This window comes from Sitophilus oryzae, unplaced genomic scaffold (genome assembly GCF_002938485.1).
Source record: "Sitophilus oryzae breed Bouriz unplaced genomic scaffold, Soryzae_2.0 scaffold_1007_pilon_pilon, whole genome shotgun sequence".
Lineage (NCBI taxonomy): Eukaryota > Metazoa > Arthropoda > Insecta > Coleoptera > Curculionidae > Sitophilus > Sitophilus oryzae.
In genome coordinates, this window is record NW_022145624.1 from 578,432 (window position 1) to 603,809 (window position 25,378).

General features: G+C 33.1%; 1 protein-coding gene and 1 long non-coding RNA gene across 3 annotated transcripts in view; one reads left to right on the forward strand and one right to left on the reverse strand.

Annotated features, from left to right (window-relative positions):
- Positions 1-2,460: 2,460 nt before the first annotated feature.
- LOC115891548 lies at positions 2,461-23,827 on the reverse strand. The gene is made up of 3 exons (XR_004051876.1): positions 23,792-23,827; positions 15,273-15,401; positions 2,461-2,589 (listed from the first exon to the last, which is right to left on the reverse strand). It is a non-coding gene; the product is annotated as an uncharacterized LOC115891548 (long non-coding RNA).
- LOC115891495 (homeobox protein SIX3) overlaps positions 13,678-25,378 on the forward strand; it is a 58,768-nt gene continuing 47,067 nt past the window's right edge. For both annotated transcript variants that reach the window (XM_030911961.1, XM_030911967.1), the window contains exon 1: positions 13,678-14,492. In XM_030911961.1, coding sequence (XP_030767821.1) covers positions 13,825-14,492 — 668 coding nt within the window. In that variant the 5' untranslated portion in view covers positions 13,678-13,824. The remainder of the gene's footprint in view (positions 14,493-25,378) is intronic.

Below are 25,378 nucleotides of genomic sequence, written 5' to 3' on the forward strand. Positions count from 1 at the left end.
TGCCCAAAAGTAGTGAAAAGTGAAGTTTTTGAACATTAAGACAGTATTGCGTAACATGACGAAATGTGCCAGTTAGCACTAGTGCCTAAAAGAATGTCATTTCGAATCTCAAATAAATATCAAAAACTGTCAATTTTGAAACGCCTTCACAAAAAACTATTTAAAATATCGTTTTGAAAGTTTATAATTTACCTGAGCAAGCCAAAGGAAAGAGTTGGGAAATCCCAAGCTAAATACGTATCCATTAGAGCACATTAAGTGTCTGAAATATTTAGACAGAGATGACCACACCTGCGTTGTCTCTGGATTAACGATAATACCAGAAGATATTAAAACGTGGGCCCGAGACATGACCGGGTGCCAAAGCTCAGGCTTAGGGTTCTTAAATTTTCTAATGAGACCCTTAAAATCATCGGTCGTAGGAATTTTTGAGTTTATCTTAGTATAATTCCTTTTGTTCAAATTGAATTTTACGGTTTATATATTTGAATTGTGCCCTCCAATCTATTTTTTTTTAATATGCAGAAGATAGTAGCACCACAGACATGTACAGTATTGTACAGAGTGTCCCATTTTCATGTGTTTTAGCGGGTTTCTCGTTTAGGAGTCCTGAAGTCAGTCTTACTGTTTAAAATAAACATTTATAAATGTTTACAATGTCAAAGAATAAAAAAATAAAAATAAGATTTAAAAATATCTAGTAAGTTTATACTAAATATAGTAATAGCAAACATTAGACCAGTGTTTACAAGATCAAATTCGATTATCAAAATATAAGTCATTTACGGCGTAGAAAGCCTTGTCTAGTAAATAAGAGTTCAATGCTTTGCGAAATGAAGAAAATGATGTTATGGATTTGATTTCAAATGGCAGGTGATTGTGCATTTTTTTCGAGTTGTATAATATTAACTCTAACTCTGAGCGTGGGGTAGGTAAATAAAGATCTTGCTCCGCGTTCCTGATTGGATAAGTGTGAGATGGCCTTTCTTGAGAAGCTGATACATGCTTACGTATTAGGCAAACGGATTCAAATATAAATAAGGAAGAAGGAGTTAATATTTTTAATTTTTTAAAAAAGTCCTGGCAATGAGTTCTGCTGTTTAGTCCCAGTGAATATCGAACAGCTTGAAAATGCGGTCAAATTGAGTCGCACAACACGTACCCCAGAATGGAAGGGCATATCTGAGATGTGATTCAAAAAGTGCATAATAAACAGTTCTAGCCACTGACAAGTTAAGCTCCTTAGAAACAGATCTTAATGCAAAACAGGCAGAGTTTAATTTTTTCGACAAAGCGTCGATATGCACGTCCCATTTTAGAGGATTGTCTACAACAAGCCCTAAGAATTTTACAGATTTTACGACGTTAATGGTGATGTTGTTAAGTACAAAAGGGTGCAGCGAGTTTTTATACGACAAAGCTTTAGTTTTAGAAATGTTGGAAGATTCGAATCGCGGCAAGATTTAATGGTGATTAAGTCATTTGATATAATCCTATGAAGTGCCGTGACGTTCTTGTTGCTCCAAGTGAAGCTAGTGTCGTCATTAAGAGACCTAGAGGAAGGCCAAGCCTAAGATGGGACCATGATATGTATTTGGAAATGATCGAATAAAAAAAACAAAGTTTGAGTTTTTTTATTTAGAAAATGACAGCTCCCAGCGAGTTACGCCACTGGATTCTACGTGGAAAACTCTACGGAACGCAGTTTTTACCACTTCCATAAATTATAAGATAACAATGTGATAATGGTCGAAAAATGCATTTTTTACAACATTTAGGACAAATCTGTGTAAAAACCGCTCTTAAACAAGAAACCCCGTAAAACGCACGAAGATGGGACACACTGTACAGTAAAAGTTGTCTATTTTATTTGCCTGAAATATTACTTCACATTTTTAACTGAATAATAAGAAACTTTTTGAACAAAACGTTTTTTTTTTGAAGAGTTCTTATCTCAGGCACTTAATTCGAAATTACTATTTTCTGTTTAATTTTGTACTTTACGAAAACAATTTTACAGAAAAAAAAACAATAAGATAAACCACACATTAGCCACAGAAACAATTCGTAGCAATCTGTGCATCAAATCTCACCAAAAAAAAAGATTCCTACATCAATTAAAATCCGTTTTACACGTTGTAAAAGCTGTCGAAATCGTCTTCCGTTTCGGAAAACCTTTTCTGACAATCGTATCGGCAACCATCTCGTCCGCCTAATGCCATTCTTTGTCCTGTCACCAGTTTTGTACCTCTTTAACCCCGAAAGATGAATAGATAAGCTATGCGATTTGTATCTGGTGGTTCTTTCACGTCTAATGATGTTCTTCCCCGTAATTTATAACGCCAAACAAATGTAAGAGAGGTGAAAAATCGTGACAAATTTGTTTGAAAATGGTAGGTAATGTTTGAAGTTTGCTCGTTTTTAACTCAAATTTATTAAGGTGATATTATGACTTACAGAGAAATGATGTAAAAATGTTTCCACAGCTTAGGGAGTGACAAATGGATCACCTGGAATGGAGAAGCAGGCAAAGACAGGAGTCCGAAAAGGAAGATCTAGGACTGGAGACTTGTAAACATCAGCAGGAATCTGAAATCAAAAAAATAAACACTCAAAAAACATATATAAAAATAAAAAACTACAATATTGTATTTGGATTTTTATGAACATATGACACACAATTGTATAGATATTATTATAGCTGGAGCAATATTGCGAATGTTGCATCATTCTTATAAGTTTAGTCAGTTTAGATCGACTTTCGAACTGTTCACGTACTTTTAAGCGGAATAAAACGTATTTTAGAGGAATATAGTGGTTTAATTTAAGTAAAAAGACTAATTATCTGTCCCTAATCTAACATCAGAAGTGAGAGTATGCCCCAGTGTGCCCAAAAGTAGTGAAAAGTGAAGTTTTTGAACATTAAGACAGTATTGCGTAACATGACGAAATGTGCCAGTTAGCGCTAGTGCCTAAAAGAATGTCATTTCGAATCTCAAATAAATATCAAAAACTATTAAGTTAAGTTATTAATATTAAGTTATTATTCTTCCCCAACTCAGTTTACAATAGTACCTAGTACCAGCAAATTGTCTCAAAAAAATATAGTTGGTAGTGCTACAATTTGTAATAATTGATTTTCATCTAAATTTCAAAGTACAATATGAATATTCTCTGACACAAATTGTGAGAATTACCATCACACCTTGTTCACTATTTTTGAATAAAATCAAGCATATTTAAATATACGAAATAAAATAAATGTACTGATTTCTTTCGAAAATCGACAACTATGAAAATATGAACCCTTCCTGGACACAAACGGTACATCGTGAGACAGGAAATTGTAGAGAAAAACAAGCCCTATAACATAGGATACAACATTTTAATGAACAGAGCTTGCCATTAAATCAATAAAATGAAAACTATACGAAATAAAATAAATGTACTGATTTCTTTCGAAAATCGACAACTATGAAAATATGAACCCTTCCTGGACACAAACGGTACATTGTGAGATAGGAAATTGTAGAGAGAAACAAGCCCTATAACATAGGATACCACATTTTAATGAACAGAGCTTTCCATTAAATCAATAAAATGAAAAATACATTGATAATTTCGATTCTAAATATCTCGAGAACCCTTACTCGTAGTGATTTTTAACAATAGACCCTTTTTACGTAAAAACATCGTAAATGTATATTTTTTATTCACTTCAAAATAGTTAAAACCTATGTAGGTGGCGCCCCCTACAAATAGGAGTCATATTGACCTCAAAATTCTTTCTAATCTTTCTCATGTTAAAAAACTCCCAGACACCAATTTTCATCCAAATATTGACGTTAATTCAGAAATTATTTTGAAAAAATCGAAATAAAGATGAAACTTTTACACCCTGTATCTCCGAAACTAGGCATTTTTGGACATAGAATTATACGAACTTAATAGTAGAACATAATAGAACTAACTACTACTGGCGGTAAGCACCATTAAAAAATAAAGAAGAGTACGGACCAAGTAAATGACGTCTAGAGGTTGACCTCGCCAAAATTATTATCGATTGTCCTCGGCCGTCTGTGATGCCGTTTTTTTTCGATCGTATGGTATAAGTAAGGGTATAAGTTCCTTGCCCCTCTCTAATGTCGTATTGTATCGAAACAGCAGAAGCATAAAATCGACGATTTTCTTTTTCATCGATTCGCATCGTGTTACCTACTTGCCAATCAAATTCGGCAACAAAAGAGCATCGGGGGCACAGACTATACAGGTCCTGCACGAAATCAGAGCCGGCCCTGTGTAATGAGCCATTAATTAAATGTGTATAGATTTCACAGGTTTGTAATTTTAAACTGCCTTTAAGTATCGCTATCGTTTTTGGAGGGCAATTTTCTTAATTTTCTTTGACTCTAAAGGCTTCTAAATAAATATCTCTATTTACGAAAATATTATAACTTTTTTCCAAGAATAATTAATGTTCTTAAAAATAAACAAAATATATTATTTTTATTTAATCTTTCGAGGACTTTAATAAACTTCTTCGGAAAGCATTTTAGTGCATATGTTCATAGGAACTTTTTGTTTTATTTTTAACTGCACAATCACCCACCAAAGTTAGATATACTATCTTTTGACACTCTGTATAACGCAATATCATACTTCATCAGCTAATTGTACTTATACAGGGTGTCCCAGAAATAAGTGCAAATGTTTTAAGGGGTGGTAGATCTCGATAAAAGAAACATATTTTCTCTTTATCGTTTTTCAAATAAGTCCAAAATAACGGAGCTATTTTACTTTGAAAATTTCCAAAAAAAAAATATTTTTTGCTAAAATTTTGAGAACCACTGGATCTTTTCTGGATTTTCTTTCTTGTAAATTTAATCTAATACCCATGTTGCCATATTATCAAGAAATTATGTTTTTGATAAAAACAAAAAAAAAATTTCGAATTTTCAAAATTTTTTTTCGCGAAAAAAACCTCATAGGCGTGTTTCTGGGGTTGAACTATACTACCAGTTAAAATATCTGCACTTATTTTTGGGACACCCTGTATTGTAGATTGTATGTGAGGAGGAAACTTAGATTTACAGCAAAATAACGAAGATACAGAATAAAAAACAGTATCTTCAATGTGATCGGTATAACAAAGCAACTTTTACTCTTAATTTCTGGAGCCGTCTCAGATACTGGCTTTTCTTAAAGCCCTGAGACTGTATGATGAGTTATAACTCGTTATAACTCAAGAAAGGGGAACACACAATAGATCTATAAGGTCGCGGTGATTAACTCCCCTTCTAAACATTCTACATTCTACATTCTACTCTTAATTTCTCACAAAAACATTTTTTTAATATACTGTGTTTTTCATTGGGACAGCCAATTTTTTTATATTATTTTTTCTCTGCATTGTTTATATCGTCGCACTGACAAAAGTTAATATCTCTGTACAACCCCGACAACTAAAACGCTTCGAAAATACACCGCTAGGAGGCCTTTTACCACCTAATCGCCTTAAATAAACGGTGAAGAATGGAAAAAACACGCAAACAGCACCACCGCAGCCGAGATCCCCGTCCCCCTGTATCTGGGGGCCGTTAATCCCTCTCCGTGGGGTGCTGAAAGCGGATTTGGGTGTCGGTGATTGACACCTCTGCTGCCTGATGCGATGGCCACATCAGATTTGCAGCCAGAGCTGGGTGTATTGTCCACCAATCTATTCCTACCTACGTATATTATGTATCGAGTTTCAGATTCTGGTTTTACTTACCGCAGAGAAAATGTATACATTTTTATTTCATGGTTTGGTATTCAATACTACGACGTTTTCAGTTCTAGGTTCCAGCTAACAACTCTTTATTTTGGATATTTTTATATCTACAAGGTTGCTCACTACATACGACACGGAGTATTGTAGCTAAACGATTACATTTTTACAAATTGTAAGTTTTGGGTTCGTCGAAGGACTATTAGAGCTACAATTAAAAAATATTTTTGCTAAAAGTTAAAAAAAAAGTTAAAAAAAGTTATATTTTTTAAATGGAACACCTCGTATATTATTACATTTTCAGTTTCTACCATTAAAATAAATGTAAATTTGATTAAGGTTTACGGTATTTTAATCTTACCGTTTTTGAAATATTTAGGTTTTTGTCAAAATACAGTAATAATTTTAATGCTTTATTTTTCCAAGGGTATCAAAGTTTTTTAAACCGAATATTGTATTAAAGTATTTCTATTTACTAAATTTTGTGTTGCACTAATATAAAATTATACTACCTTATACAGAGTCTCTAAAAATTATTTTAAATAATTACTAGTTTTAAACGGCAATAACTTGTTTAATTTAAACGGAACACTCTATATATTTTATGAGAATGAGATGCACAATTTAATTGTCTATCAAATTGTATTATACCATTTCTTACCTATCTCTTCAAGTTTTCGTAGAAAATGCATTTTATTATAATTTAGACCTCTTTTATCAATATACCCATGGAATATTGACATTTTAGATTATTTTTAAAGATGTAACAAATTTTTAAAGCAATTATACTACCTTTATATAAATTATTTATTTATTTACATAAAGGTAGTATAATTTTTTTATTATAAATAATATTTTAAATAATTACTAGTTTTAAACGGCAATAACTTTTTTAATTTAAATGGAACACCCTATATATTTTATGAGAATCAAATGCACAATTTAATTGTCTATCAAATTGTATTATACCATTTTTTACCTATCTCTTCAAGTTTTCCTAGAAAATGCATTTTATTATAATTTAGACCTCATTTATCAATATACCCATGGAATATTGACATTTTAGATTATTTTTAAAGATGTAACAAATTTTTAAAGCATACAGATACTAATATTGTCAATATAGTGCGTTTATTTCATTAAAAAATATAAAAAAACTGTTTAAATATTTGTTAAAGAGGACCAATTAATATGATTCCAGTGTTCAAACTACATTAATTGACTGTTTGCGTTGATTAATAATAATTGCTCCGAATACTAAAAAACTGAATTTGGTAGTAAAAAAGTACAGAATTACCTCCTAAATACTAGCATGTCATTAGGGAACACTCTGTATAGCTGCATTACTAGATCTAGACGACGATATATTAAAATATTTTAGAACGCATCTAAGTTTACTATTTTTCCAAGATTTATTCTTTTTTTATGTTTAAAAATGTTGTAATTATCTTATAAGTACAAGAAACCTTTATCCTTTAGCTTTAGTAACTTAAAGAAGCACACAAAAGCTCTGTTTGGTTAAACATCTCGTACAAACAACAGTCAGGATCCACTAGAGCACTCTAAAAAAGGGTACCCGGCGTCTTACTTACGCCCTCCCGACGCCAGGAGAGTCTTCTGGGGCCCCACATGGCCCCGAAAATGTTTCGGTTTTAAGTTTCAGCCCCATATTCTTATATTCTTCGGCGGGGTGAAACATAATGCCCGCGTTAGTACGCTTTTTTGAGTTTCAGGCTTCGCTGGACCACTAAAATCGTGACGTCGTTGTTGTTTTCCGCTATTTTCGTCCGATCCGGTGTCTGGTATACCGGGTGTATCGAGTTTGATAGCTCTTAAATAGGTTCACGTTTCAATGAGTTTTATCGTGTGATTATGGATTGTGCTGTTGGAGCTTAAACCATGAGACAGATAGACACGTTTTTTTGTTTCTAGTATATCATTATACCGATATAAAAAATTTAGAACATTACCTCAAAAAAATTTCGCCACTGCAAGAAAATCTACAAAATAAAATAGTTATTTTTTGTAAACACTGCTGTGCATGCAAACAAGCAAATAAATACAAAGAATAAAGAAAAAAACAATTTAAAATATTTAAATGCAACTATTCCAGAACATTTTTTTAAACAGATACGTCTACAAAAACCGTTGACGTTCTGTTAAAATTTAAAATGACATTATATCAAGTTAAACTTCAAAATTAACAATTAATTACCTAATAACAACTATTTATGGTAAAACCAGGGGCCGGAAAGTGATATAGCAAAAGCGGTTCCACCGTTTCCACGGAAATTTCAAATAAAATAGTTCCAGCCTCAGGCGCTAGGTGGTGGTGCAATTAATTTTAGCGCCAATCATCAAAAATGATTATCAAACCGTTTTTCAAACTATAATTTGTCATATGTGTTTTTATTAGACAATTCCTTTTGTTTGTGGCCCTAAAAATATAATGTAAGTCTTTTATTTTTGCCATCATTTAAGTACCTATTTATATTAACTCCATTTACAAAAATTTGGGCGTATTACGTTGGTCTTGTTTTATTATAATAAACGATGTTTAAATATTTGATTTATAAATAAAAACTTTAAATAATAAATAATATTTACACATGTTTGGCTTTAATTTTATTTAATAATTGTATAAATTATACTGTTAAATCATATTGTTTACACATCACAACGATACTTGTTATTAGTATTGTTGAATTTGTGTAAAAAATAAGATTTAATAATCAAATTTAATTATTTTATAGCAAAATTCAATAAATCCGCTGATTTAAAAAGCCCGCGCTTCGATCCATTTAAAACAAGCCCTACTCAATAGATGGCGCCACTTCTGAAGGACCATTTTTCAGTATAGCAGAGTCCATTCTTTTTCTAGCTAGGTATATTCTTTGGGTAAAATCAAAAAGCTTCAAACTTTCTGTATGATTATTTTTAATTTGTTTTTAATTTTTACGTATGTTATGTCCTTTAAAATCAAAGAAGCGATTGCAATACATTACTAACATCTACAGATTCATGAGCAATACATTTATTTTTATTAGATTGAATTAAAAAAGCCTCTTTTCTTTTTCTTTAGAGGCTATTGCTTCTTTCATTATAATTTTGGCGTTGTTAAAATCTGTTCTGTGCCCTGTGTCCCATGTATGCTGACAAATCTTAGGTTTGTGAAAGTCGCCCTTTCTAAAATAATATTTATGTTCTTAAATTCGAACATTTAACATTGATTATTAAATTCAGTATATTTAATTCTATTAAAAAAGTAGTGTAGATTCAATAATTATTATATTAGACTTTTCAGATGGCCAACCTTTCCATATTATTGTGGTCCTCTTCTACGGGTTTACATCCTCCAATCCTATCATTTTCAGAGATGGAAAACCGTATCAGATACTAGCTTTTGTCAAATCCTCAACTCAAGAAAGGGAAACACAAACAATCAACAGTAGCAGTAATAATTACAAGTTACAATTACAATTTCAATCTCAAACAATTTAAGGAAAAAATCATCCTCTATTTCTGCGTGAATTACTTTTCAGAAATATACGTTCCACCTATACACTCCTAATTGTTACAGTTCCTTCTCATTTCTCCCAATGAAAGATCCCCCCTCCTTCCCTCCGCGTAAGAGAGGAAAATTGAAAGGGGAGCACAGCGATCGGCACGTGTCGATGATCCCAACGTCGCCGAGCGTGAACGATGCGTAATTGTAACGATCTTACATTATTGATGCGACACCAATTTGAATACGACGTCATAAATATTGTAATTTGATGACAGAGTTCCTTTTACCCCGATCTAGTCTCTTTTTTAACTCCCTGCAACGTAATAGGGCGATTAAAAGCAGAACAATCCTCAGAGTAATAGGATAGAGGAAGTGAAAGTATTTTGGAATAGTAGTTACAAAAAAAATTGCAGAAAATTTAAATGTTGATTATTTTGAATAAAATAAGTAGCGTGCTTTAGATCTACGTATGTTGAATGCCATGCGAAAGTTTCAACGTATTTAATAGTTATTTAAAAAAGGATATAAATCTAAAAGTATATAAATAGTTATTTTTAAAGGAGGACTCAGTCCTCTACTACAACTTTTATCTGAAAACTTGTTGTCTAAAATAAATTATAATGGCATTAAGTTTGAGGTTAAGAATAATGGTTAAAATCAGAACTTACAAACATTAAACAATGTTATAATATTAAGTAAATATCTCATACTGTGCTAGAATATCAAACCCCAGCCTTTTTTTTAACAAAACTACCCAGTAGATAATAACCCAACTAAATCCTGTGTCTAGGTATCCCCATGAGACCTTATTTCGGAAAGGGAATAATATCCAGGACCGGAGGACTAACGAGGACACAAAAAGGAGAAGCGGGATAGAATGGAATCAGTATCCTCCCTCCTCCTCCTTTCAATGCTACTCCACCTGTCACCGTTTTGGGGAGTCTAACTGAGCAGACTGTGGGGGATATGGACATTTAGGGGATAGTGGGGGGAGTCGTATAGGGGATGGAGGAAAATTTGCTTCCGTTGTGGACACGGAAGAGTAGTGGATAGACCGGCTTTGTACAGGGTGAGTGCATCTGTAAATTAAAAATAATATTTCGTAATTCTAGCCAAGTAGGTAGGTAACTTTTTTTTTCGGAAAAACAATCAAAATTGGTATAATATATTTAACAAAAATATGTACCTACGGTTAAAAGTAATTTGATTTTCATGATATTATCAACAAAGGAAACTTATTAAGTTTTCTTTCTTTTAGGTAGTTTTTCACACAAACTCTCTTATCAGGATGATAACATGTTGTGTTGTGTAATGATGTGTCGGATTAGAAATAATAAAAAAAGAACAATAAATATAAATAGACCAGTAATTTTTGATGCCCCTGTATACATTAAAGAAAGCAATACAAGTTTTCAGTAAAGTATATTTCTCTGGCTTAAAATTCAAAACAAAAATTAATTCTGAAAAGTAATATACAGGGTGTTGACAAATTTATTTATTATAGATTGCATATTTTTAAATAATCTAGGTAGGTATAGTAGGTAAATTACATTTTTTACGCCCAGGGTTCCAAAACTGAAATAAAATACTGGATGATTCCATAAGAAAAAAAAAATGTTTAGTTCTGAAATATACAGTATATTTCCGTTTTTGTAGAATGAACCGAAGCGAATGAGACGCACCTAAGTGTATACTTTTAGAATCATTACAATGATTATTAAAGTTTTAATTAACGAATGTTGTTATCTAACACAAAAAACTCTGCAATTTAACAAAATTTTATTTTAATTTTTGTATTCACAACATCAAATTTAATATTTGAAAAAAAATTCCATAAAAAATCCATAAATTTTTCAAGCCAAAAACTGAAATTCCACACACATTTTTATTTATCGAAAAAGAACAAATCACCCGTATATCAACCCGACGCGACGTATATATACAGGGTGTCCCAGAAATAAGTGCAGATATTTTAACTGGTAGTATAGTTCAACCCCAGAAACACGCCTATGAGGTTTTTTTTTCGAAAAAAAAATTTTGAAAATTTAAAATTTTTCTTGACATTTTCCGGGAAATTTGAAAAAACTTTTTAGTGCCACTTGTTTATTCACCTGAGATTTCTCTACGGTGTATCTAAACCATGCAGTGTTGTAACCTCCTATGTTATCCACATTCTACATAGTTCTACATTTATAAATTCATAGAAAAATTTCTACTCAAAAATTAAGAATGTTAAATTTTCCTCAGTGCTCATTATTAATAATTATTATAGAAAAAAAAACACATTTATTATTTTTAGTACTTACCCTTTCAATGAAAACTTAACAAAAACCACCGAAAATTAACTAAAACATTACGTTTATGACGTTTACGAAAATGATTCATCATATTATTCACAACCAGGTCACAAAAAAGAAATTCCTAAAATGTTTATCGTAATTTAGAATTCAATATATGTTTTCTTTCACGTTTTTCTCTGTTTTATTTGAACCACTGATTTACAAAACACCTTGAAAAGCGCACATTACTTTGAATACCGTCTCTTATCGCCACTTTACGAACTACTTTCAATTTAAGACATGTTTCACTCAACAATTTTAAATACCTATTTTATTTTTTCGCTATTTTTTCGATGTATTTTGACAGACGACGTGTGACGTGAAGAGTGCCACGTGTGAACTGGTCCTTTGAGCCGCGCCGTCGTGGCAGGCTTGCGTCAGACGACGATGTTAAGCAACGTTGCCGTAGTTACAACAATTTCAAATTCAAGAGATTCGAAGCAATCAAATTTGTATTAAATTTTAAAAATAAAACAGAGAAACATGAAAGGAAACAAACAAAACGAAAATGAATTGATTATTCGTCGGGCTGTTTTCGATATATTGAATTCTGAATTACGATAAACAATTTAGAAATTTCTTTTTTGTGACCTTATCAATAATCAATTCATTTGTGTTTTGTCTGTTTCCTTTCATGTTTTTCTGTTTTATTTTTAAAATTTAATAAGAATTTGATTGCTTCGAGTGTCTTGAATTTGAAATTGGTGAAACTACGGCAACCTCGCATGACGCAAGCTCGACACGCCGGCGCGACAAAGAAGCAGTGAGCAGTTACCAACCAGTGATGCGTGGCTGTCTTGGCAGACAGATAGTTGAGCTGTTGACGGAATTGTCGAAATACATCGAAAAAATAGCGAAAAAGCAAAATACGTATTTAAAATTGTTGAGTGAAACATGTATTTTCTTAGATTGAAAGTAGTTCGTAAAGTGGCGGTAAAAGACAATAATTCTCAACATTTATTCATTCAGAAAGATTCAAAGTAATGTGTAATGTGTGCTTTTCAAGGTGTTTTGTAAATCAGTGGTTCAAATTGTAATGAAGCCTATACGAAAATAATGTGTTAAGTTAAAAATGGGGACTGTTATTTTAGCAGTTTTTATAATAGCACGTACAAGTAAAGCAGCACAATGAAGTGTATTTAGTTAAGTGTGTATCGAAAAAGAGAACTGTCGCAGTTACATCGATCTGCCATAAGTATCTTTTTTAATGTTGGGTAAGTTTTTTTAATTTAACTTTTAAACATTTAACTTTTAATTTATTTTATGTAATAATATCACAATCTTAAAAATGTAATGCATCTCTGCAAACTCCTCAGGTGTTGTGATTTTATGACTTACTTGTAAACATAGACTTTCTTGTCCATATGGCAACACAGTGCGTCGAATTAACTGAAATCCGGGCTTGATCCGGGTAATTGGATGTAGTTGGCAATATCTGCCGGCGGTTCTCAAAATGTTGCGATTATTTTTTTAACTTTTCAAAGTTAAATAACTCAGTTATTTTCAATTTATTTTAAAAATGGTAGAGAGAAAATATGTTTATTTTGACCAGATCTACCACCTCTTAAAATATCTGCACTCATTTCTGGGACACCCTGTATATACATCGGAATTTTCGCCGTTAATCAATACACCAACCCGACTCCCTTTCAAGTGACACTAATAATAACAGTCCCACCGTGTATAACCCCCAATCCTCGACACCCATACACAGCCTAGGTATCGAAACGAACCCCCACCCCCCTTTATCCCACCTCACCCTCCGGAAAGCTCAAACTTCCGCACATTCCCCCCGTTTGAAAAGAACAGGGGGGACCAGCGACGAAGGGGGGGACACCTATCCCCACGAGATTACCGCCCGCAGTCTTGGAATAACAGAGAAGGCGTATCTGAGCCGAGATCATGGTCCGGACGCTATTGAGCCGGCACGCGCGCAAATCCCGCCTTTTTACACAAATACCTTCACCCTATTGGTCGAGCGCATTAAGTAGAGGGTGGGGCTAAGTCAGCGGCGCAAGCGTAAAGAGTCAGGACTCAAATCTTCCGCGTATTGAGCTACCGGAGTGTTAGTTCTGTTGCGCTCGCGGTCGAAGTTTGGTTACATAACTTAACGCCGCGCGTCGTTGTGTATATATACATAGAGTAAACACGAACAAGTTTGTGATTGTTATGGTGCTGAGGTGAGAAAGCTGAGCATCCTGGCCGCTCACATGGCCCTGGGGCTGTGTTCCGGGAGCTCCGGGGCCCCCTCTGATGCCTCGTCATCCCCCGGAGTCGTGGCACCCGCTCCCTTGCTTCCTAGTCCTTTGTTCGCACTACCCACCCTGAATTTCTCGGTAGGCCAAGTAGCTGCAGTTTGCGAAACCCTGGAAGAATCAGGAGATATCGAACGCCTAGCTAGATTCCTCTGGTCACTACCTGTAGCTCATCCAAACGTCGCGGAGTTAAACAAAAGCGAAGCAGTACTCAGAGCCAGAGCGATTGTCTCTTTCCACAGCGGAAACTTCCGAGAGTTATACACCATCCTGGAATCGCACAAGTTCACCAAAGGTTCCCATGGAAAACTGCAGGCTATGTGGCTGGAAGCGCACTACCAGGAGGCCGAGAAGTTACGGGGGAGAGCGTTGGGACCGGTCGATAAGTACAGGGTGCGTAAAAAGTTTCCGTTGCCGAGGACTATATGGGACGGTGAGCAGAAGACGCACTGTTTCAAGGAGAGGACCAGGTCGTTGTTGAGGGAGTGGTATCTGCAGGATCCGTACCCGAACCCGACGAAAAAACGGGAGTTGGCGCAGGCGACTGGATTGACGCCCACGCAGGTTGGGAATTGGTTCAAGAACAGGAGGCAGAGGGATAGGGCGGCTGCAGCTAAGAATAGGTAAGTCGTAAATGCTAATTTTGTATTGGAATAAGGTGTTATAAGCTAAAAAGTATTGGAGATTTGTTGTTTTTGTACAGAATATAAAAAAAATATCGTAATAAACCCCACGATTGTAGAAAACACTACTGCATTTTGCGTCTAAGACGGTACTAGGTATCACGTTGTACGTTTTATTTCTATCAATTTGTAGGCTTCCAAAATAGTTAAATATGCTTGATTTTAAACGAAAATTGCGAACAAGTGTGGTGGTACTTCTCGCAATTTGTGCCAGAGAATATTCAGATTGTACTCGTTGAAATTTAAATAAAAATTATTATTACAAATTGTAGCACTACTACGAGTATATAACTATATTTTTTTGACACCATTTGCTCTTATTAGCCGCTATTATAAATAATAACAAGTAAATTGAGTTGGGGAAGAATAATAACTTAGTACCTATACAATGTTGTAATTTTTTACTTTTATATGTTTTTTTTTTTGAGTGTATTGAGACGGAGAATGAGCTATAATGGGAGAAGTATTGAAATTTGTTCGTTTTGTACAGAAATCGTTAACAAAAAATGAAAATATATTCACAAATGAATTGGGAGTAAGTTAACTATTTAATTGCAATCGTTCTTTTTTATTGGTCACTTTAGGAATGTGCGTCTATAGAGTTCCGTGATCGATGGGAACACAGTAGTTTATCTCAGATCATCAACAACTAAATATATTGCTTTTAATAATGTTAAACTAGAATAGATACATATTAATCTCTAGCTACAGCTAAACAACCTTTATTTTTCTCGTCCATTTCCTTCAACCATTTACATCAGTCTTCTTCTCTCATTTCTTTTATTTCTGCCTTTTCTGCATCTCCTTTAAGTCCTGGTAGGGTATATATGGCTTCGGCATCATCGCTTTCTAAAAAAAAATATTTCTTTTTGATAACAATTCGAAAGAATGGATTACAAATTCAAAATTGAAAAAAGTGATGTAGGTATTGGATTTGAAGGTTGGAAAAATTACATATTTAGGCATTTTTAGCACATTTCTTTATTTTAAAAATTCGTTTTGATTAATGGTATGGTTGTAATTAAAATAATATAGTCCGAAAAAGTAACAAAATAAGCGTTCGGCATTTAACGTTTTATGTAAAACTGATGGCTAGGTACTTTTTCCACAAATGAAGAAGGAACTTAAAGATATAGAATTATACTATATCCGATATTGATCACAAAGGCCAATTGTAAAGTAACAGTTGTATAGAAACATTACAATCAACTACTCCTAATCTTAAGAAAATCAAAAATATTATCTTTGATATCTTGTAAAAATAAGAGAACGAAATATCTCGAAAGCTTTTGACATTATGCTTCGTTGCAAAGCAGAAAAATGTATTCAGCGGGCAAAATAAGTTACAACAGAGCGAGATCCGACGCAGATTGCCGGCCATCCGGTAGTCTGCAGGCCTGAAAGGGGCCGTATATCATATTTTAAAGCTGTAATTAACGCCAGGTAAGAGCGAGAAGCTTCGTGGTACCGGTGCTACTGTTTTGCTCCACCGTTTTGTTCCTTTTTGCCTTATCTGAATACGTAAAACCGGCATTTTCGACAGGACTAAGTGTGTACAAGATAGAGAATAAGTTATAAAGTTTGTCAAAGTGATGGCTCATGGTCAAAATTAAAGCTAGCATTGAAGTTTGTTCCTCAATTGCAATGTAAACATTCAGCACGTTATAATTAGTGGTAGTAATCAGAGCTGTAACAAGTCAGTTTTAAAAAGACTTAAGTCATTTCCAAAATCAAAATGATTTAAATCTTAAGTCGAATTCACCATAAAGTTCAAATTTTCAACATAACAAATTCAACATAAAGGACAATTTTATTTCAAGTCAAGTCATTTTTGTAAAGACTTAAATCAATATTACGTTATTTAAGTCATTTTTATTACTTAAGTCTATATTTTTGACTTAAATCATGATGATCTGCAAGTTAAGTCAGTAAAATGACATAAAACAATATAATTTCCTTAAGTCAAGATAACAAGAATTCAATTTAAGCACCTTTTTTAAATGTTAGTATTACGTTTCTTGTATTCCAATTAGGCGATTTTTTTACCAAGAATCATTATTAATTTATTGTAGATACAGATGAGAATAAAACTATCTTAAAACAAAACGATTTATTTTCAGAATAACTAATATAATCAGCAATACAAAAATAAACATAAAAGCATAAAGAACATAAAAACACAACTTATACTAAATTAAATTTTATGATACTTTGTACAGGATGACCCATTTTCGCGTGTATTACAGGGTTACTCGTTTATGAGCAGAAGTACAAAGATGCGGTTTTCACATTGCTATGCTACTTTTTTATGAAACTATAAATGGTACACATATATTTGTCCTAGCCCTCTAAGTTCCTGAAATACAGGGCGAAATTGAAATTGTTGCATTTTTCGACTCCCCCCATATCTCGGACATAAAACCAAGATACGAAGAGGGTCGAAAGATGCAATATTTTAAAATTCACCTTGTATTTCAGGAACTAAGAACACTCGGTGTGTGCGTGTGAAAAAGAAATGATGCAATGTTTCCTCACTACTCGCTTTTTCTTTTCAAGAAGATTCGTTAGGTTTCATCAAACCGTTACTGTTTATCATTTATTTTCACCGATTTATGTATTTGATCAAATAAATATTTTTATGGTGTACTATAATTCACCACTAGGTATAATTATAAAGCTCTGTAATTATACATTGCTGAGATCTATAAATAGAAATATCTTTCAACCCCAAAACAATAAAAATATCATTCAGTACCAATTACATTTGATTTTATTGCTGGAAATTGCAAAGGGTCTTAAATGCCCTAATCTGGTATCAAGAATAATAATTTATTCAAAATCCCCACCATGTCACAATAGTGCCGTCATAATCATCGTTTAAAAGCAATGTTCACTGTCACCTCTTTGGGAATTCCCATCATTAGGCTAAGCAATAGTATACGCTCAAAGGATTTAAATTCCTTTTTGAATCACCTTTCGATAATGGATTTGAGGATTATCATTAAGGGATAATAAGTCTGCTACCTGGGTAGTGTATTTCCGAAAACCAGATTTTTTATTCAGAAGAAGTTTTCGATGACAATTTCGTATATTGTGGTCGTTTTGGGTAGTGACAAACGTTTGAATGAAACTGGAATTTGAAGTTTTTTTTATCTTTTCGTCTTTTATAGATCCTTACATTATTTCTTAAAATTGAAATAATTATTGAAATTAAGGTTCCTAATCTACAGATACTGTTTCCCAATTTCTATAATTTTTTCCGAGAATTTTTATATATTTTTTAATACAAATTATATTCAAAGAGTTTGAAGCTTTTTGGTTTCACTTCATTAATAAATTGAGAAACTCGAAATTAGTAGAACAAATTAGTGGTTTCAATTAGCGTAGAAGATTGTTCCTCTAATTTCAATTTCAGCATTAACAACATCAAAATTATTTGTAGTAATTTCCAATTAAGTGTTTCAAGTAATTTTCAAGTACACTTTATACTTTTTACTTTACGATCATTCAAAATGTTTAAGAAACATAATTAAAATTAATAGAATATCCTAGCAACAGCTTGCGGTAATCAGTTGGATCCATAGAGAAAGCCCAATATTTAGCTGATAAAACAATCAACTTTTGATTTTTAACCACAATTTCTAAAAAAATTTAATTTCACAATATAACTATTGGTTAGTCAATCTTTTATAATCAACTCATGTAGAAAATTATCATAAATACACTGTAAAAAATCAGCCTGAGTGAACACATATTTCTCAGGGAGTGAATTTTTTGAGTGAAATAATTGAGTACATTTTTATCTAAAATAGAGTAAATTCATCATTTTACTCAAATATGATCTCTATTTAATCAATAGCTATTGAATAAGCTCATGTTCGAGTTATAACCCCTATCTTTGAGTAATGGAATAGAAAAATTCACTTAAAAACTCATGTTATAGTTTTACACAACAAAAATTTGAGTGAAATCACCCAGTTTAGAGTATTTTCGCTCATTACTAATCATACGTCATACGCGCTTCTTCGATACCGAATAAGCTATTTCCCTGTTCCTCAGTTTTTAATTATCTGTTCGAGTCGTAGGTTGTCTTGTTCCTTCGAAGGTGCCCAGGTTACAAGTCCATAGTGTATGTGTGTGTGATGTAAAGTGTGACAGTGGCCGCGTGGCGTGGTGAAGCGAATACGAACTCATAACTCCTAAATATGTTTTATGTTAAGAACATTTTTTTTCACATCGCAGAAATCCGCCTAACATATATTCAAATTCGACTGCGTCTACTGATTGCCGCAATGCTCGGATGTTTCCTGGACTAATTAGCGTAGCGAAAATCTAGGTACTTTCCCTCAATCTGGAACTGGGAACTGGAACATTTGGCAGAATAACATTTTTTTTTAATTTTCAGGAGGAAAAGTATCTGGATTTTCCGGAGGATTTTCGTTATTAAAAGTTAGTTTAGAAATTAGAAATATTCGAGAATGTTGGTAGCCGAGCTGACGAATGCTCTTAATAAAGCGGATTTTTGCGATGTGATGCAACTTTTCTAGACATCTAGCTTAAAAAGTTCCTGTATTTTTTCCAAAAAGAGTTGAAAACTTTTTAAAATGTTTTTGATATTATAATAATAGTGTTATATTTGGTTTTATTTGTTTTTTTGTCAAATAAAAATGACAAATAAAAATATTTTTGAAGGTTCTACAGTTTTTTATTTGGTTTGTTAAAAAAAACGAAATATTCTAAATGATTTTTTTAAAAGCTATGTAAGCTAACTTGTTATTTTATTACAAGTGACCAGATGCCTCCCAAAAGTGAATTTTAGGAAATGGACATGTTCGAGACCATGTCCTAAACTGAAACTTACCTTTGAAAGGCACCTGCCCACCTGTTATAAAATAACAAGTTAGCTTACATATAGCTTTTAAAAAAATAATTTAGAATATATTTCTCAATACTGAGTGAAATTAATACTCAGATATGAGTACTAATCGAGTTAAGTGTAACACAAATTTGAGTAAAAGTCACTCAATAAAAGGTGTCTTGAACTCAACACTTAGTGAGTTCACTCATTTTAAAGTGAATAAATTATCAAAATCGATCAAAATCCTACTCAAGGTAAACAATATGAGTAAAAAGGAGTCTTTCGTCTAATCTCGATTGAGTGAAAACACTCAGTGCTTTTCACTCTGAGAATTGAAGATTCACTCGGTTCTGTAGAGTGGAAATTTCACTCAATCGGGTGTGGACAGAAATTGAGAAAGTATTGAGTGAAATCTGAGTGAAATTTCACTCATTTTTTTTTACAGTGTAAAGCTAAAACCCATTAGTTTGATTTTTTTACTTAACAAACAGCTAAAAAGAAATTCCATCGGTCACAGAATCGATAGTAAACTAGTTGAACACGTTATTTTTTAACAAAACCACTATAATCAGCGTTCTGATAAAACACAAAAGATTAATAGCCTATTTGTATACTCGGAGTGACATAAATCATAAGTAGAAAAGCCTTGGGGAGTAAACCATAGTTGTCAGAAACAACAAGTCTCGATACGACCGTAAATCTATTATTTAAAGTCTGTACAAGTATGTCAGTTCGAATTAGGGATGTTTAAAAGTATCGAATTTTTTTTTAGTCAAATAATTTTTAAATTTGAGCAGGAATCGTAGATGGTTAAGCCTTTTTGCTTACCCATCTACGCTACGATTACAATTGATTTTATGGAATTTGATTGGTTTATATAAAAAATAACAGCTCATATTTAAATACGAATGAACGAACGGATAGACGGTAGTAGTCACTTCGTGAAGCAACAGGAAGGGGATCATAATTTTCAAACAAAGCATCCCTCAATAGAATCCTCTATATCGATATATTTTCATTAAGATAGACATTCCTAGATCGAATATGGATTCAGGTTAGCCGATATTTTATTCCTTTCGTATTTGGGGGGGGGGGGATAATTTGTTTTGCTCCCCCATTTTTAATAGAACTCTCCATTTGTCAGCGTCACCCGACGAATTAGTTGACTAGAAACACCCATGGGGGAGGTTTTTGTTTGTTTTGTTTGCAATGCTTGTTGTTGCCGTGATACCATCGGCATTGCTTCTAATGATTTCTGTTGTTTGTGAGAATGTATGCTCAACCACTGGTCAGCGTAATGACTGTGACCAATATGACGAATAACTGAAGATATAAAAATTATAATATCTGTTTTAGAAGTGCATATTAAGTTTCTTTGAGAAAAAATGTATTCAAATATATTTTTCGGACACAAGCAAATATTATTTAATTTTTTATTGAATATCAGAAAAATTCCAGAAACATAAAGTCCTATCTACTCTGCATTGGGCTATGGAGAAGGCAGCATAAACAGTACCGCTAAATGAGTAAATTTCATCTAAGTCAATAATTTAAAATAACACTTATTATAATGCAAATTTTATCTGTGACACTGCATAAGAAATAAATAGTATCAAGTATTAGTTATTTTTTATACAAGACAATAATTTCGGGAGACGATAATGCAATTTTATCGTCTTGTATCAAACAATATTTTTTCCATAGCGAGTTACGTTTTAAAAAATATTCAGAAATTATTATTTCAAGGAATTTATTATGAGTAGAAAAAATATTGTGCTGGGTTGGCGTTGGTTTCTATGTAATTTGACAAATAAATAAAGCTGTCTCTTTAGTTGTTAGTTTTGAGTCAATATTTTTTTATTCTCTTTCGTGTCGATTGCTGATTGAATTGGAGCCAGAAATGACTCAAAACGAAATAAGCAAATTACCAACAGATATTCAGGCTGAGGCGACAAACGCCATATCCAAACTACTTCCATTTAAATCCCGAATAACTTATGAAAAGGAATACCTACAAAAATTTTCAAAAATGGAAGCAATTAAAAAACGTGCGAGAAGAAATAAAGTTTTTAACCTACCCTCGCTGTTACAGTATCATTTAATCTACTATTTTATTTTTGATAGATATAAGAATAAGGCAATTTTAATAGTTGCTATGGAAAAAAAAAATTAACTATCTATATTAATTCTAAACACCCTGTAGCGATACTGGGTGGCAGCCATGCTTAATCGATTTAATAGTGGAAACAATAAGCTCAGGTTATTAAACTGGGATTAGACTGATACTTAAAGTTTAATAAGACAAGCTATTAGAGCTGAAATTTGGTGGTCTGTCTGGTTCGTTACAATAAACTTGACATTAAAGTGGAATTTTTCAATTTTTGACCTGCCAAATATTATCGTTTTCTAATTTGTCTATTTTCTCTTTTATACCATATAGGAAATATATTTTCCAGACTTTAAATAAAAAGACTGAGTAAGGAATAAATAAAAAAAACTTAGGCGATGAGGACCAAAAATGGCCGACTTAAATCCCAGTTTATCAGTACAGTTCTAATTTTATTCAAAACGTGTAAAAATATAATGTAAGCTAGATTCAGTAATTTGTTGTTTTATTTTAGGTTGTCAATTAAAGTTGGTTGTTATTAAAATTGTTATAAAAATATATAATTCCAATAAAAATAGATAAGTTATAATAATTATTTATTAACACAAACATACGATACGCTACTGAAGCAGGTAAGTCAAATTGACGTATCTAAATTCTTTGACATCTAAGTGAGAAGCGATGGCGACAGCGCTGCCAGATTGTGATGAATTTATGAGATGAATCTTAATGTAAAATTGGAAAACGATATATTTATATAACTTTTTAAAGATTTTTACGTTTTATTTTTAATTTAATAATTAATATTTTAGTAATTGATGTAACAAGCACAGTAGAAATATTTAAATTTAAGACAGCTGCTACTCGCAGTGGCGGATACAGAGGGGGGGCTCATGGGGCCCGGCCTCCCCCTAAAATCTGTAAATTGGGTTAAAAAAAAATAATTAAATTATAAAAAATTAAATCAAATTCAAATATGTCAAACGAATGGTCAAACAGAACTGTCAAGGATCCCTACCCTAGGTCCTCACCTTCCTCTACCATGCACGAAAGTCACAAATAAACTCGGAAGAAAAAAAAAATTCTCCGGATATCAGAGCACACATTTTTGTCATTTCCAAAAACTTGCATGGAAAACCTACTTATCAACTAATGTTCCTAACATTTTCCGCTGTTTGTTTACGTAATTCGGGCATCTGTCACCTACTGCGTGAACTCACCCGTGCTCCTGCGACGCCATTTGTCCGAGAGGCACTTGTAGCGCCCCCTGGGGAGCACGGGACGACAACACGGAGAAACGTCAAAAGAAAAAAAAACGCCGCGGAGGGTGTGCAAATTGAGCACGTTGGCGGCGGCACTCCCGCTAAATTGTTTTGCTTAAACGCCGTTTTATGTTCTTACCGCTTAATTTTCGACAGCTCGAGGGCTGCAAAGGGGGTGGAAACTACCACGCAGGTCCCCAAACCACCCCCCTGGTGTTTAGGTAGGGGGAGTCGGGGTAAAAAAGACGGACGAGGAGTTGCAGTGTATAAAAAGAGGCGAGATGACGACGCTTTTTTATTGACTTTAATAAAAACGGCTTGATGAAGTGGCTTTATTAGAGAGAGGGAGTGAGTTTATTATAAAAATTAAGCGTTGTTTTATTTTGTAGAGGAAAAATGGGATTTGCATAGCAAAAATCTTCTTGTTTTCTGCCACTACAGATTAATTACCGACTTTAAAACCCTATACTCACTATAAGGGGTGGATGGGGAAGTGGAAACCGGTTCGGTATACCATTCTGGTCATCATAAATGCGTGGTCTGGAATTTAAAGTGTATGACAGTGATGCAACCAGCTTAATGGAAAATCAAACGTATTAAAAAGAGATAAAAATTGGGTTGACACATTTCTTCTATGCGGTATTGCCGGATTTTAAATCAAAATTTCAAACCGCACAGGTAGGCGTTAAGGAAAAATGTTGCATCTAGTATTGGAACTTTATTTTCCACAATTAGTTATTCATTTTACTACAGCTGCAATATATTATTTTTCCTACACCGGTAAAAACTGGCAACACTATGTGCCGCTTTTTATTTTGTCTCTCTTTTTGTCAACCTGTCATTTATACTTATCTCTGTCGCATGCGTTAAAATACAGACCAAGCAGATGAAGTGTCCAGGATGGTATACGGACATGGATTATGTTTAAAGTCGTTTCTCATCACGTTGTTTGATAAATGATTTCGAATTTTGATAAATTCACAAAAAGTATATACACAAAATTTATCCTTACCTTCCAAGACGAGGTAACCAATGTTATATAAACAATTAATCTTCAATCTGAAACAAACAAAAAAACATGTTAAACATTTTTGATAAAATTTTCCCAATAATTACGCTTGAAAAAAATGTACAATACTTGAAAATGCATAGCTCATTAAATTATTGTTATATTCATATTTTGTAAAAGCCCAAATGAGTACTACTGATTTTTATCAGGTGCTACCTACTTAGGTACGTCTTTAGAACGAACCAATGCGATAAAATCTTCACAGGTTGACAGAATAAAAATGCAAATGACAAATTTGGGTAACGACCCGTGGCAAACGATGATTTTTGGAAGTGACAACGAAAGAATAGACATTTCCTTTATAGGTACATAGATTTCTATCTTAGAAGTTTACAATGTTTTTTTCTGTCTATTTTAATTAACTGTTATAACCTTTGTTAGTCATTACTGAGTTTTTATTTAGATGTAATTAATTAAAATGCTACCGTGACAGATTGTTTTTTATTTCTGTAACATATGCAGAAATCGTTTGACAGATCTGGTTAGACATATACAGGGTGAGTTTCCTACGATGTTCTCTACTGGAGATAGAGAATCAGTTAAATGGGGAAAGAATTGCAGTTTTGTGGGATCATAAATATGCGTTTTTCAGATTTTCGAAAAAGTTCATGGCTTACTAGATATTTCGAAAAAAACAAATTACGTAATAAAAGTAACGACAGGAAAAAAATAAAATAGATTTTCCAAACCAAAAAACTCAGCAATCCTTGAAATTTTTAAAACTTTTTTAATGGCATTTTGGTGAACATCCCAAGACAACGGTTTCCGAGATACCAATGCTCGTACCACGAATTTGTAGCACCCTGTATACAGTTTAAAAAAAATATTAATAAAGATACGAAACAATTAAAACTATAGGTACTATTATAGTAGTGTCTGCAATTTTATGCTCTTTTAGTACATGCCTTTAATTTGATCTAAAAATGTTATGCTTAAAAGATCTGCCGTAAATTTGTATTAAGTAGTAAGTATTACATACTGATGGCTTATTTTAATGGCACTTTACTTTATTTACTAATTACATACCGACAAATCTTGAAAAAAAACATCATGCAAATGCACAAACCTTGTTCAGATTTACATTACTCGCGATTCCCGATGACGATAATCGCCACACCATTATGAAACATCTGCCTCGTGCCAAAATATGGACTGAACAGGCCTCAATAAAGTATCAAATAATTACAACGACCCCACTGCAATGAGGAGAAGATAACAAAGAAAGGAATTGGATCGATAAAGCCTCCCTTCCCAAATTTAAAACGACTTTTTATTTTAATTCGATATAGAAAGCAGTATGCACGTTCTTAATGGACGGGGTTGGTTTGTAGATTAGTATCTAGAGTATACTTCCGGGTGTAGGTATAATATACACGAAAAATAAAGTAGTGTTCATTTTTGAAATGTTAAAAATGGAAATGTATTTGTGTAGTACCTACGTCCGAACTCCAGTTGGAATGGTTTGAGGTTATTAATTTCCTTATGTTGGCATCATCTGTACAAACAAATTCAGCGTTCTAAACCAGTCCA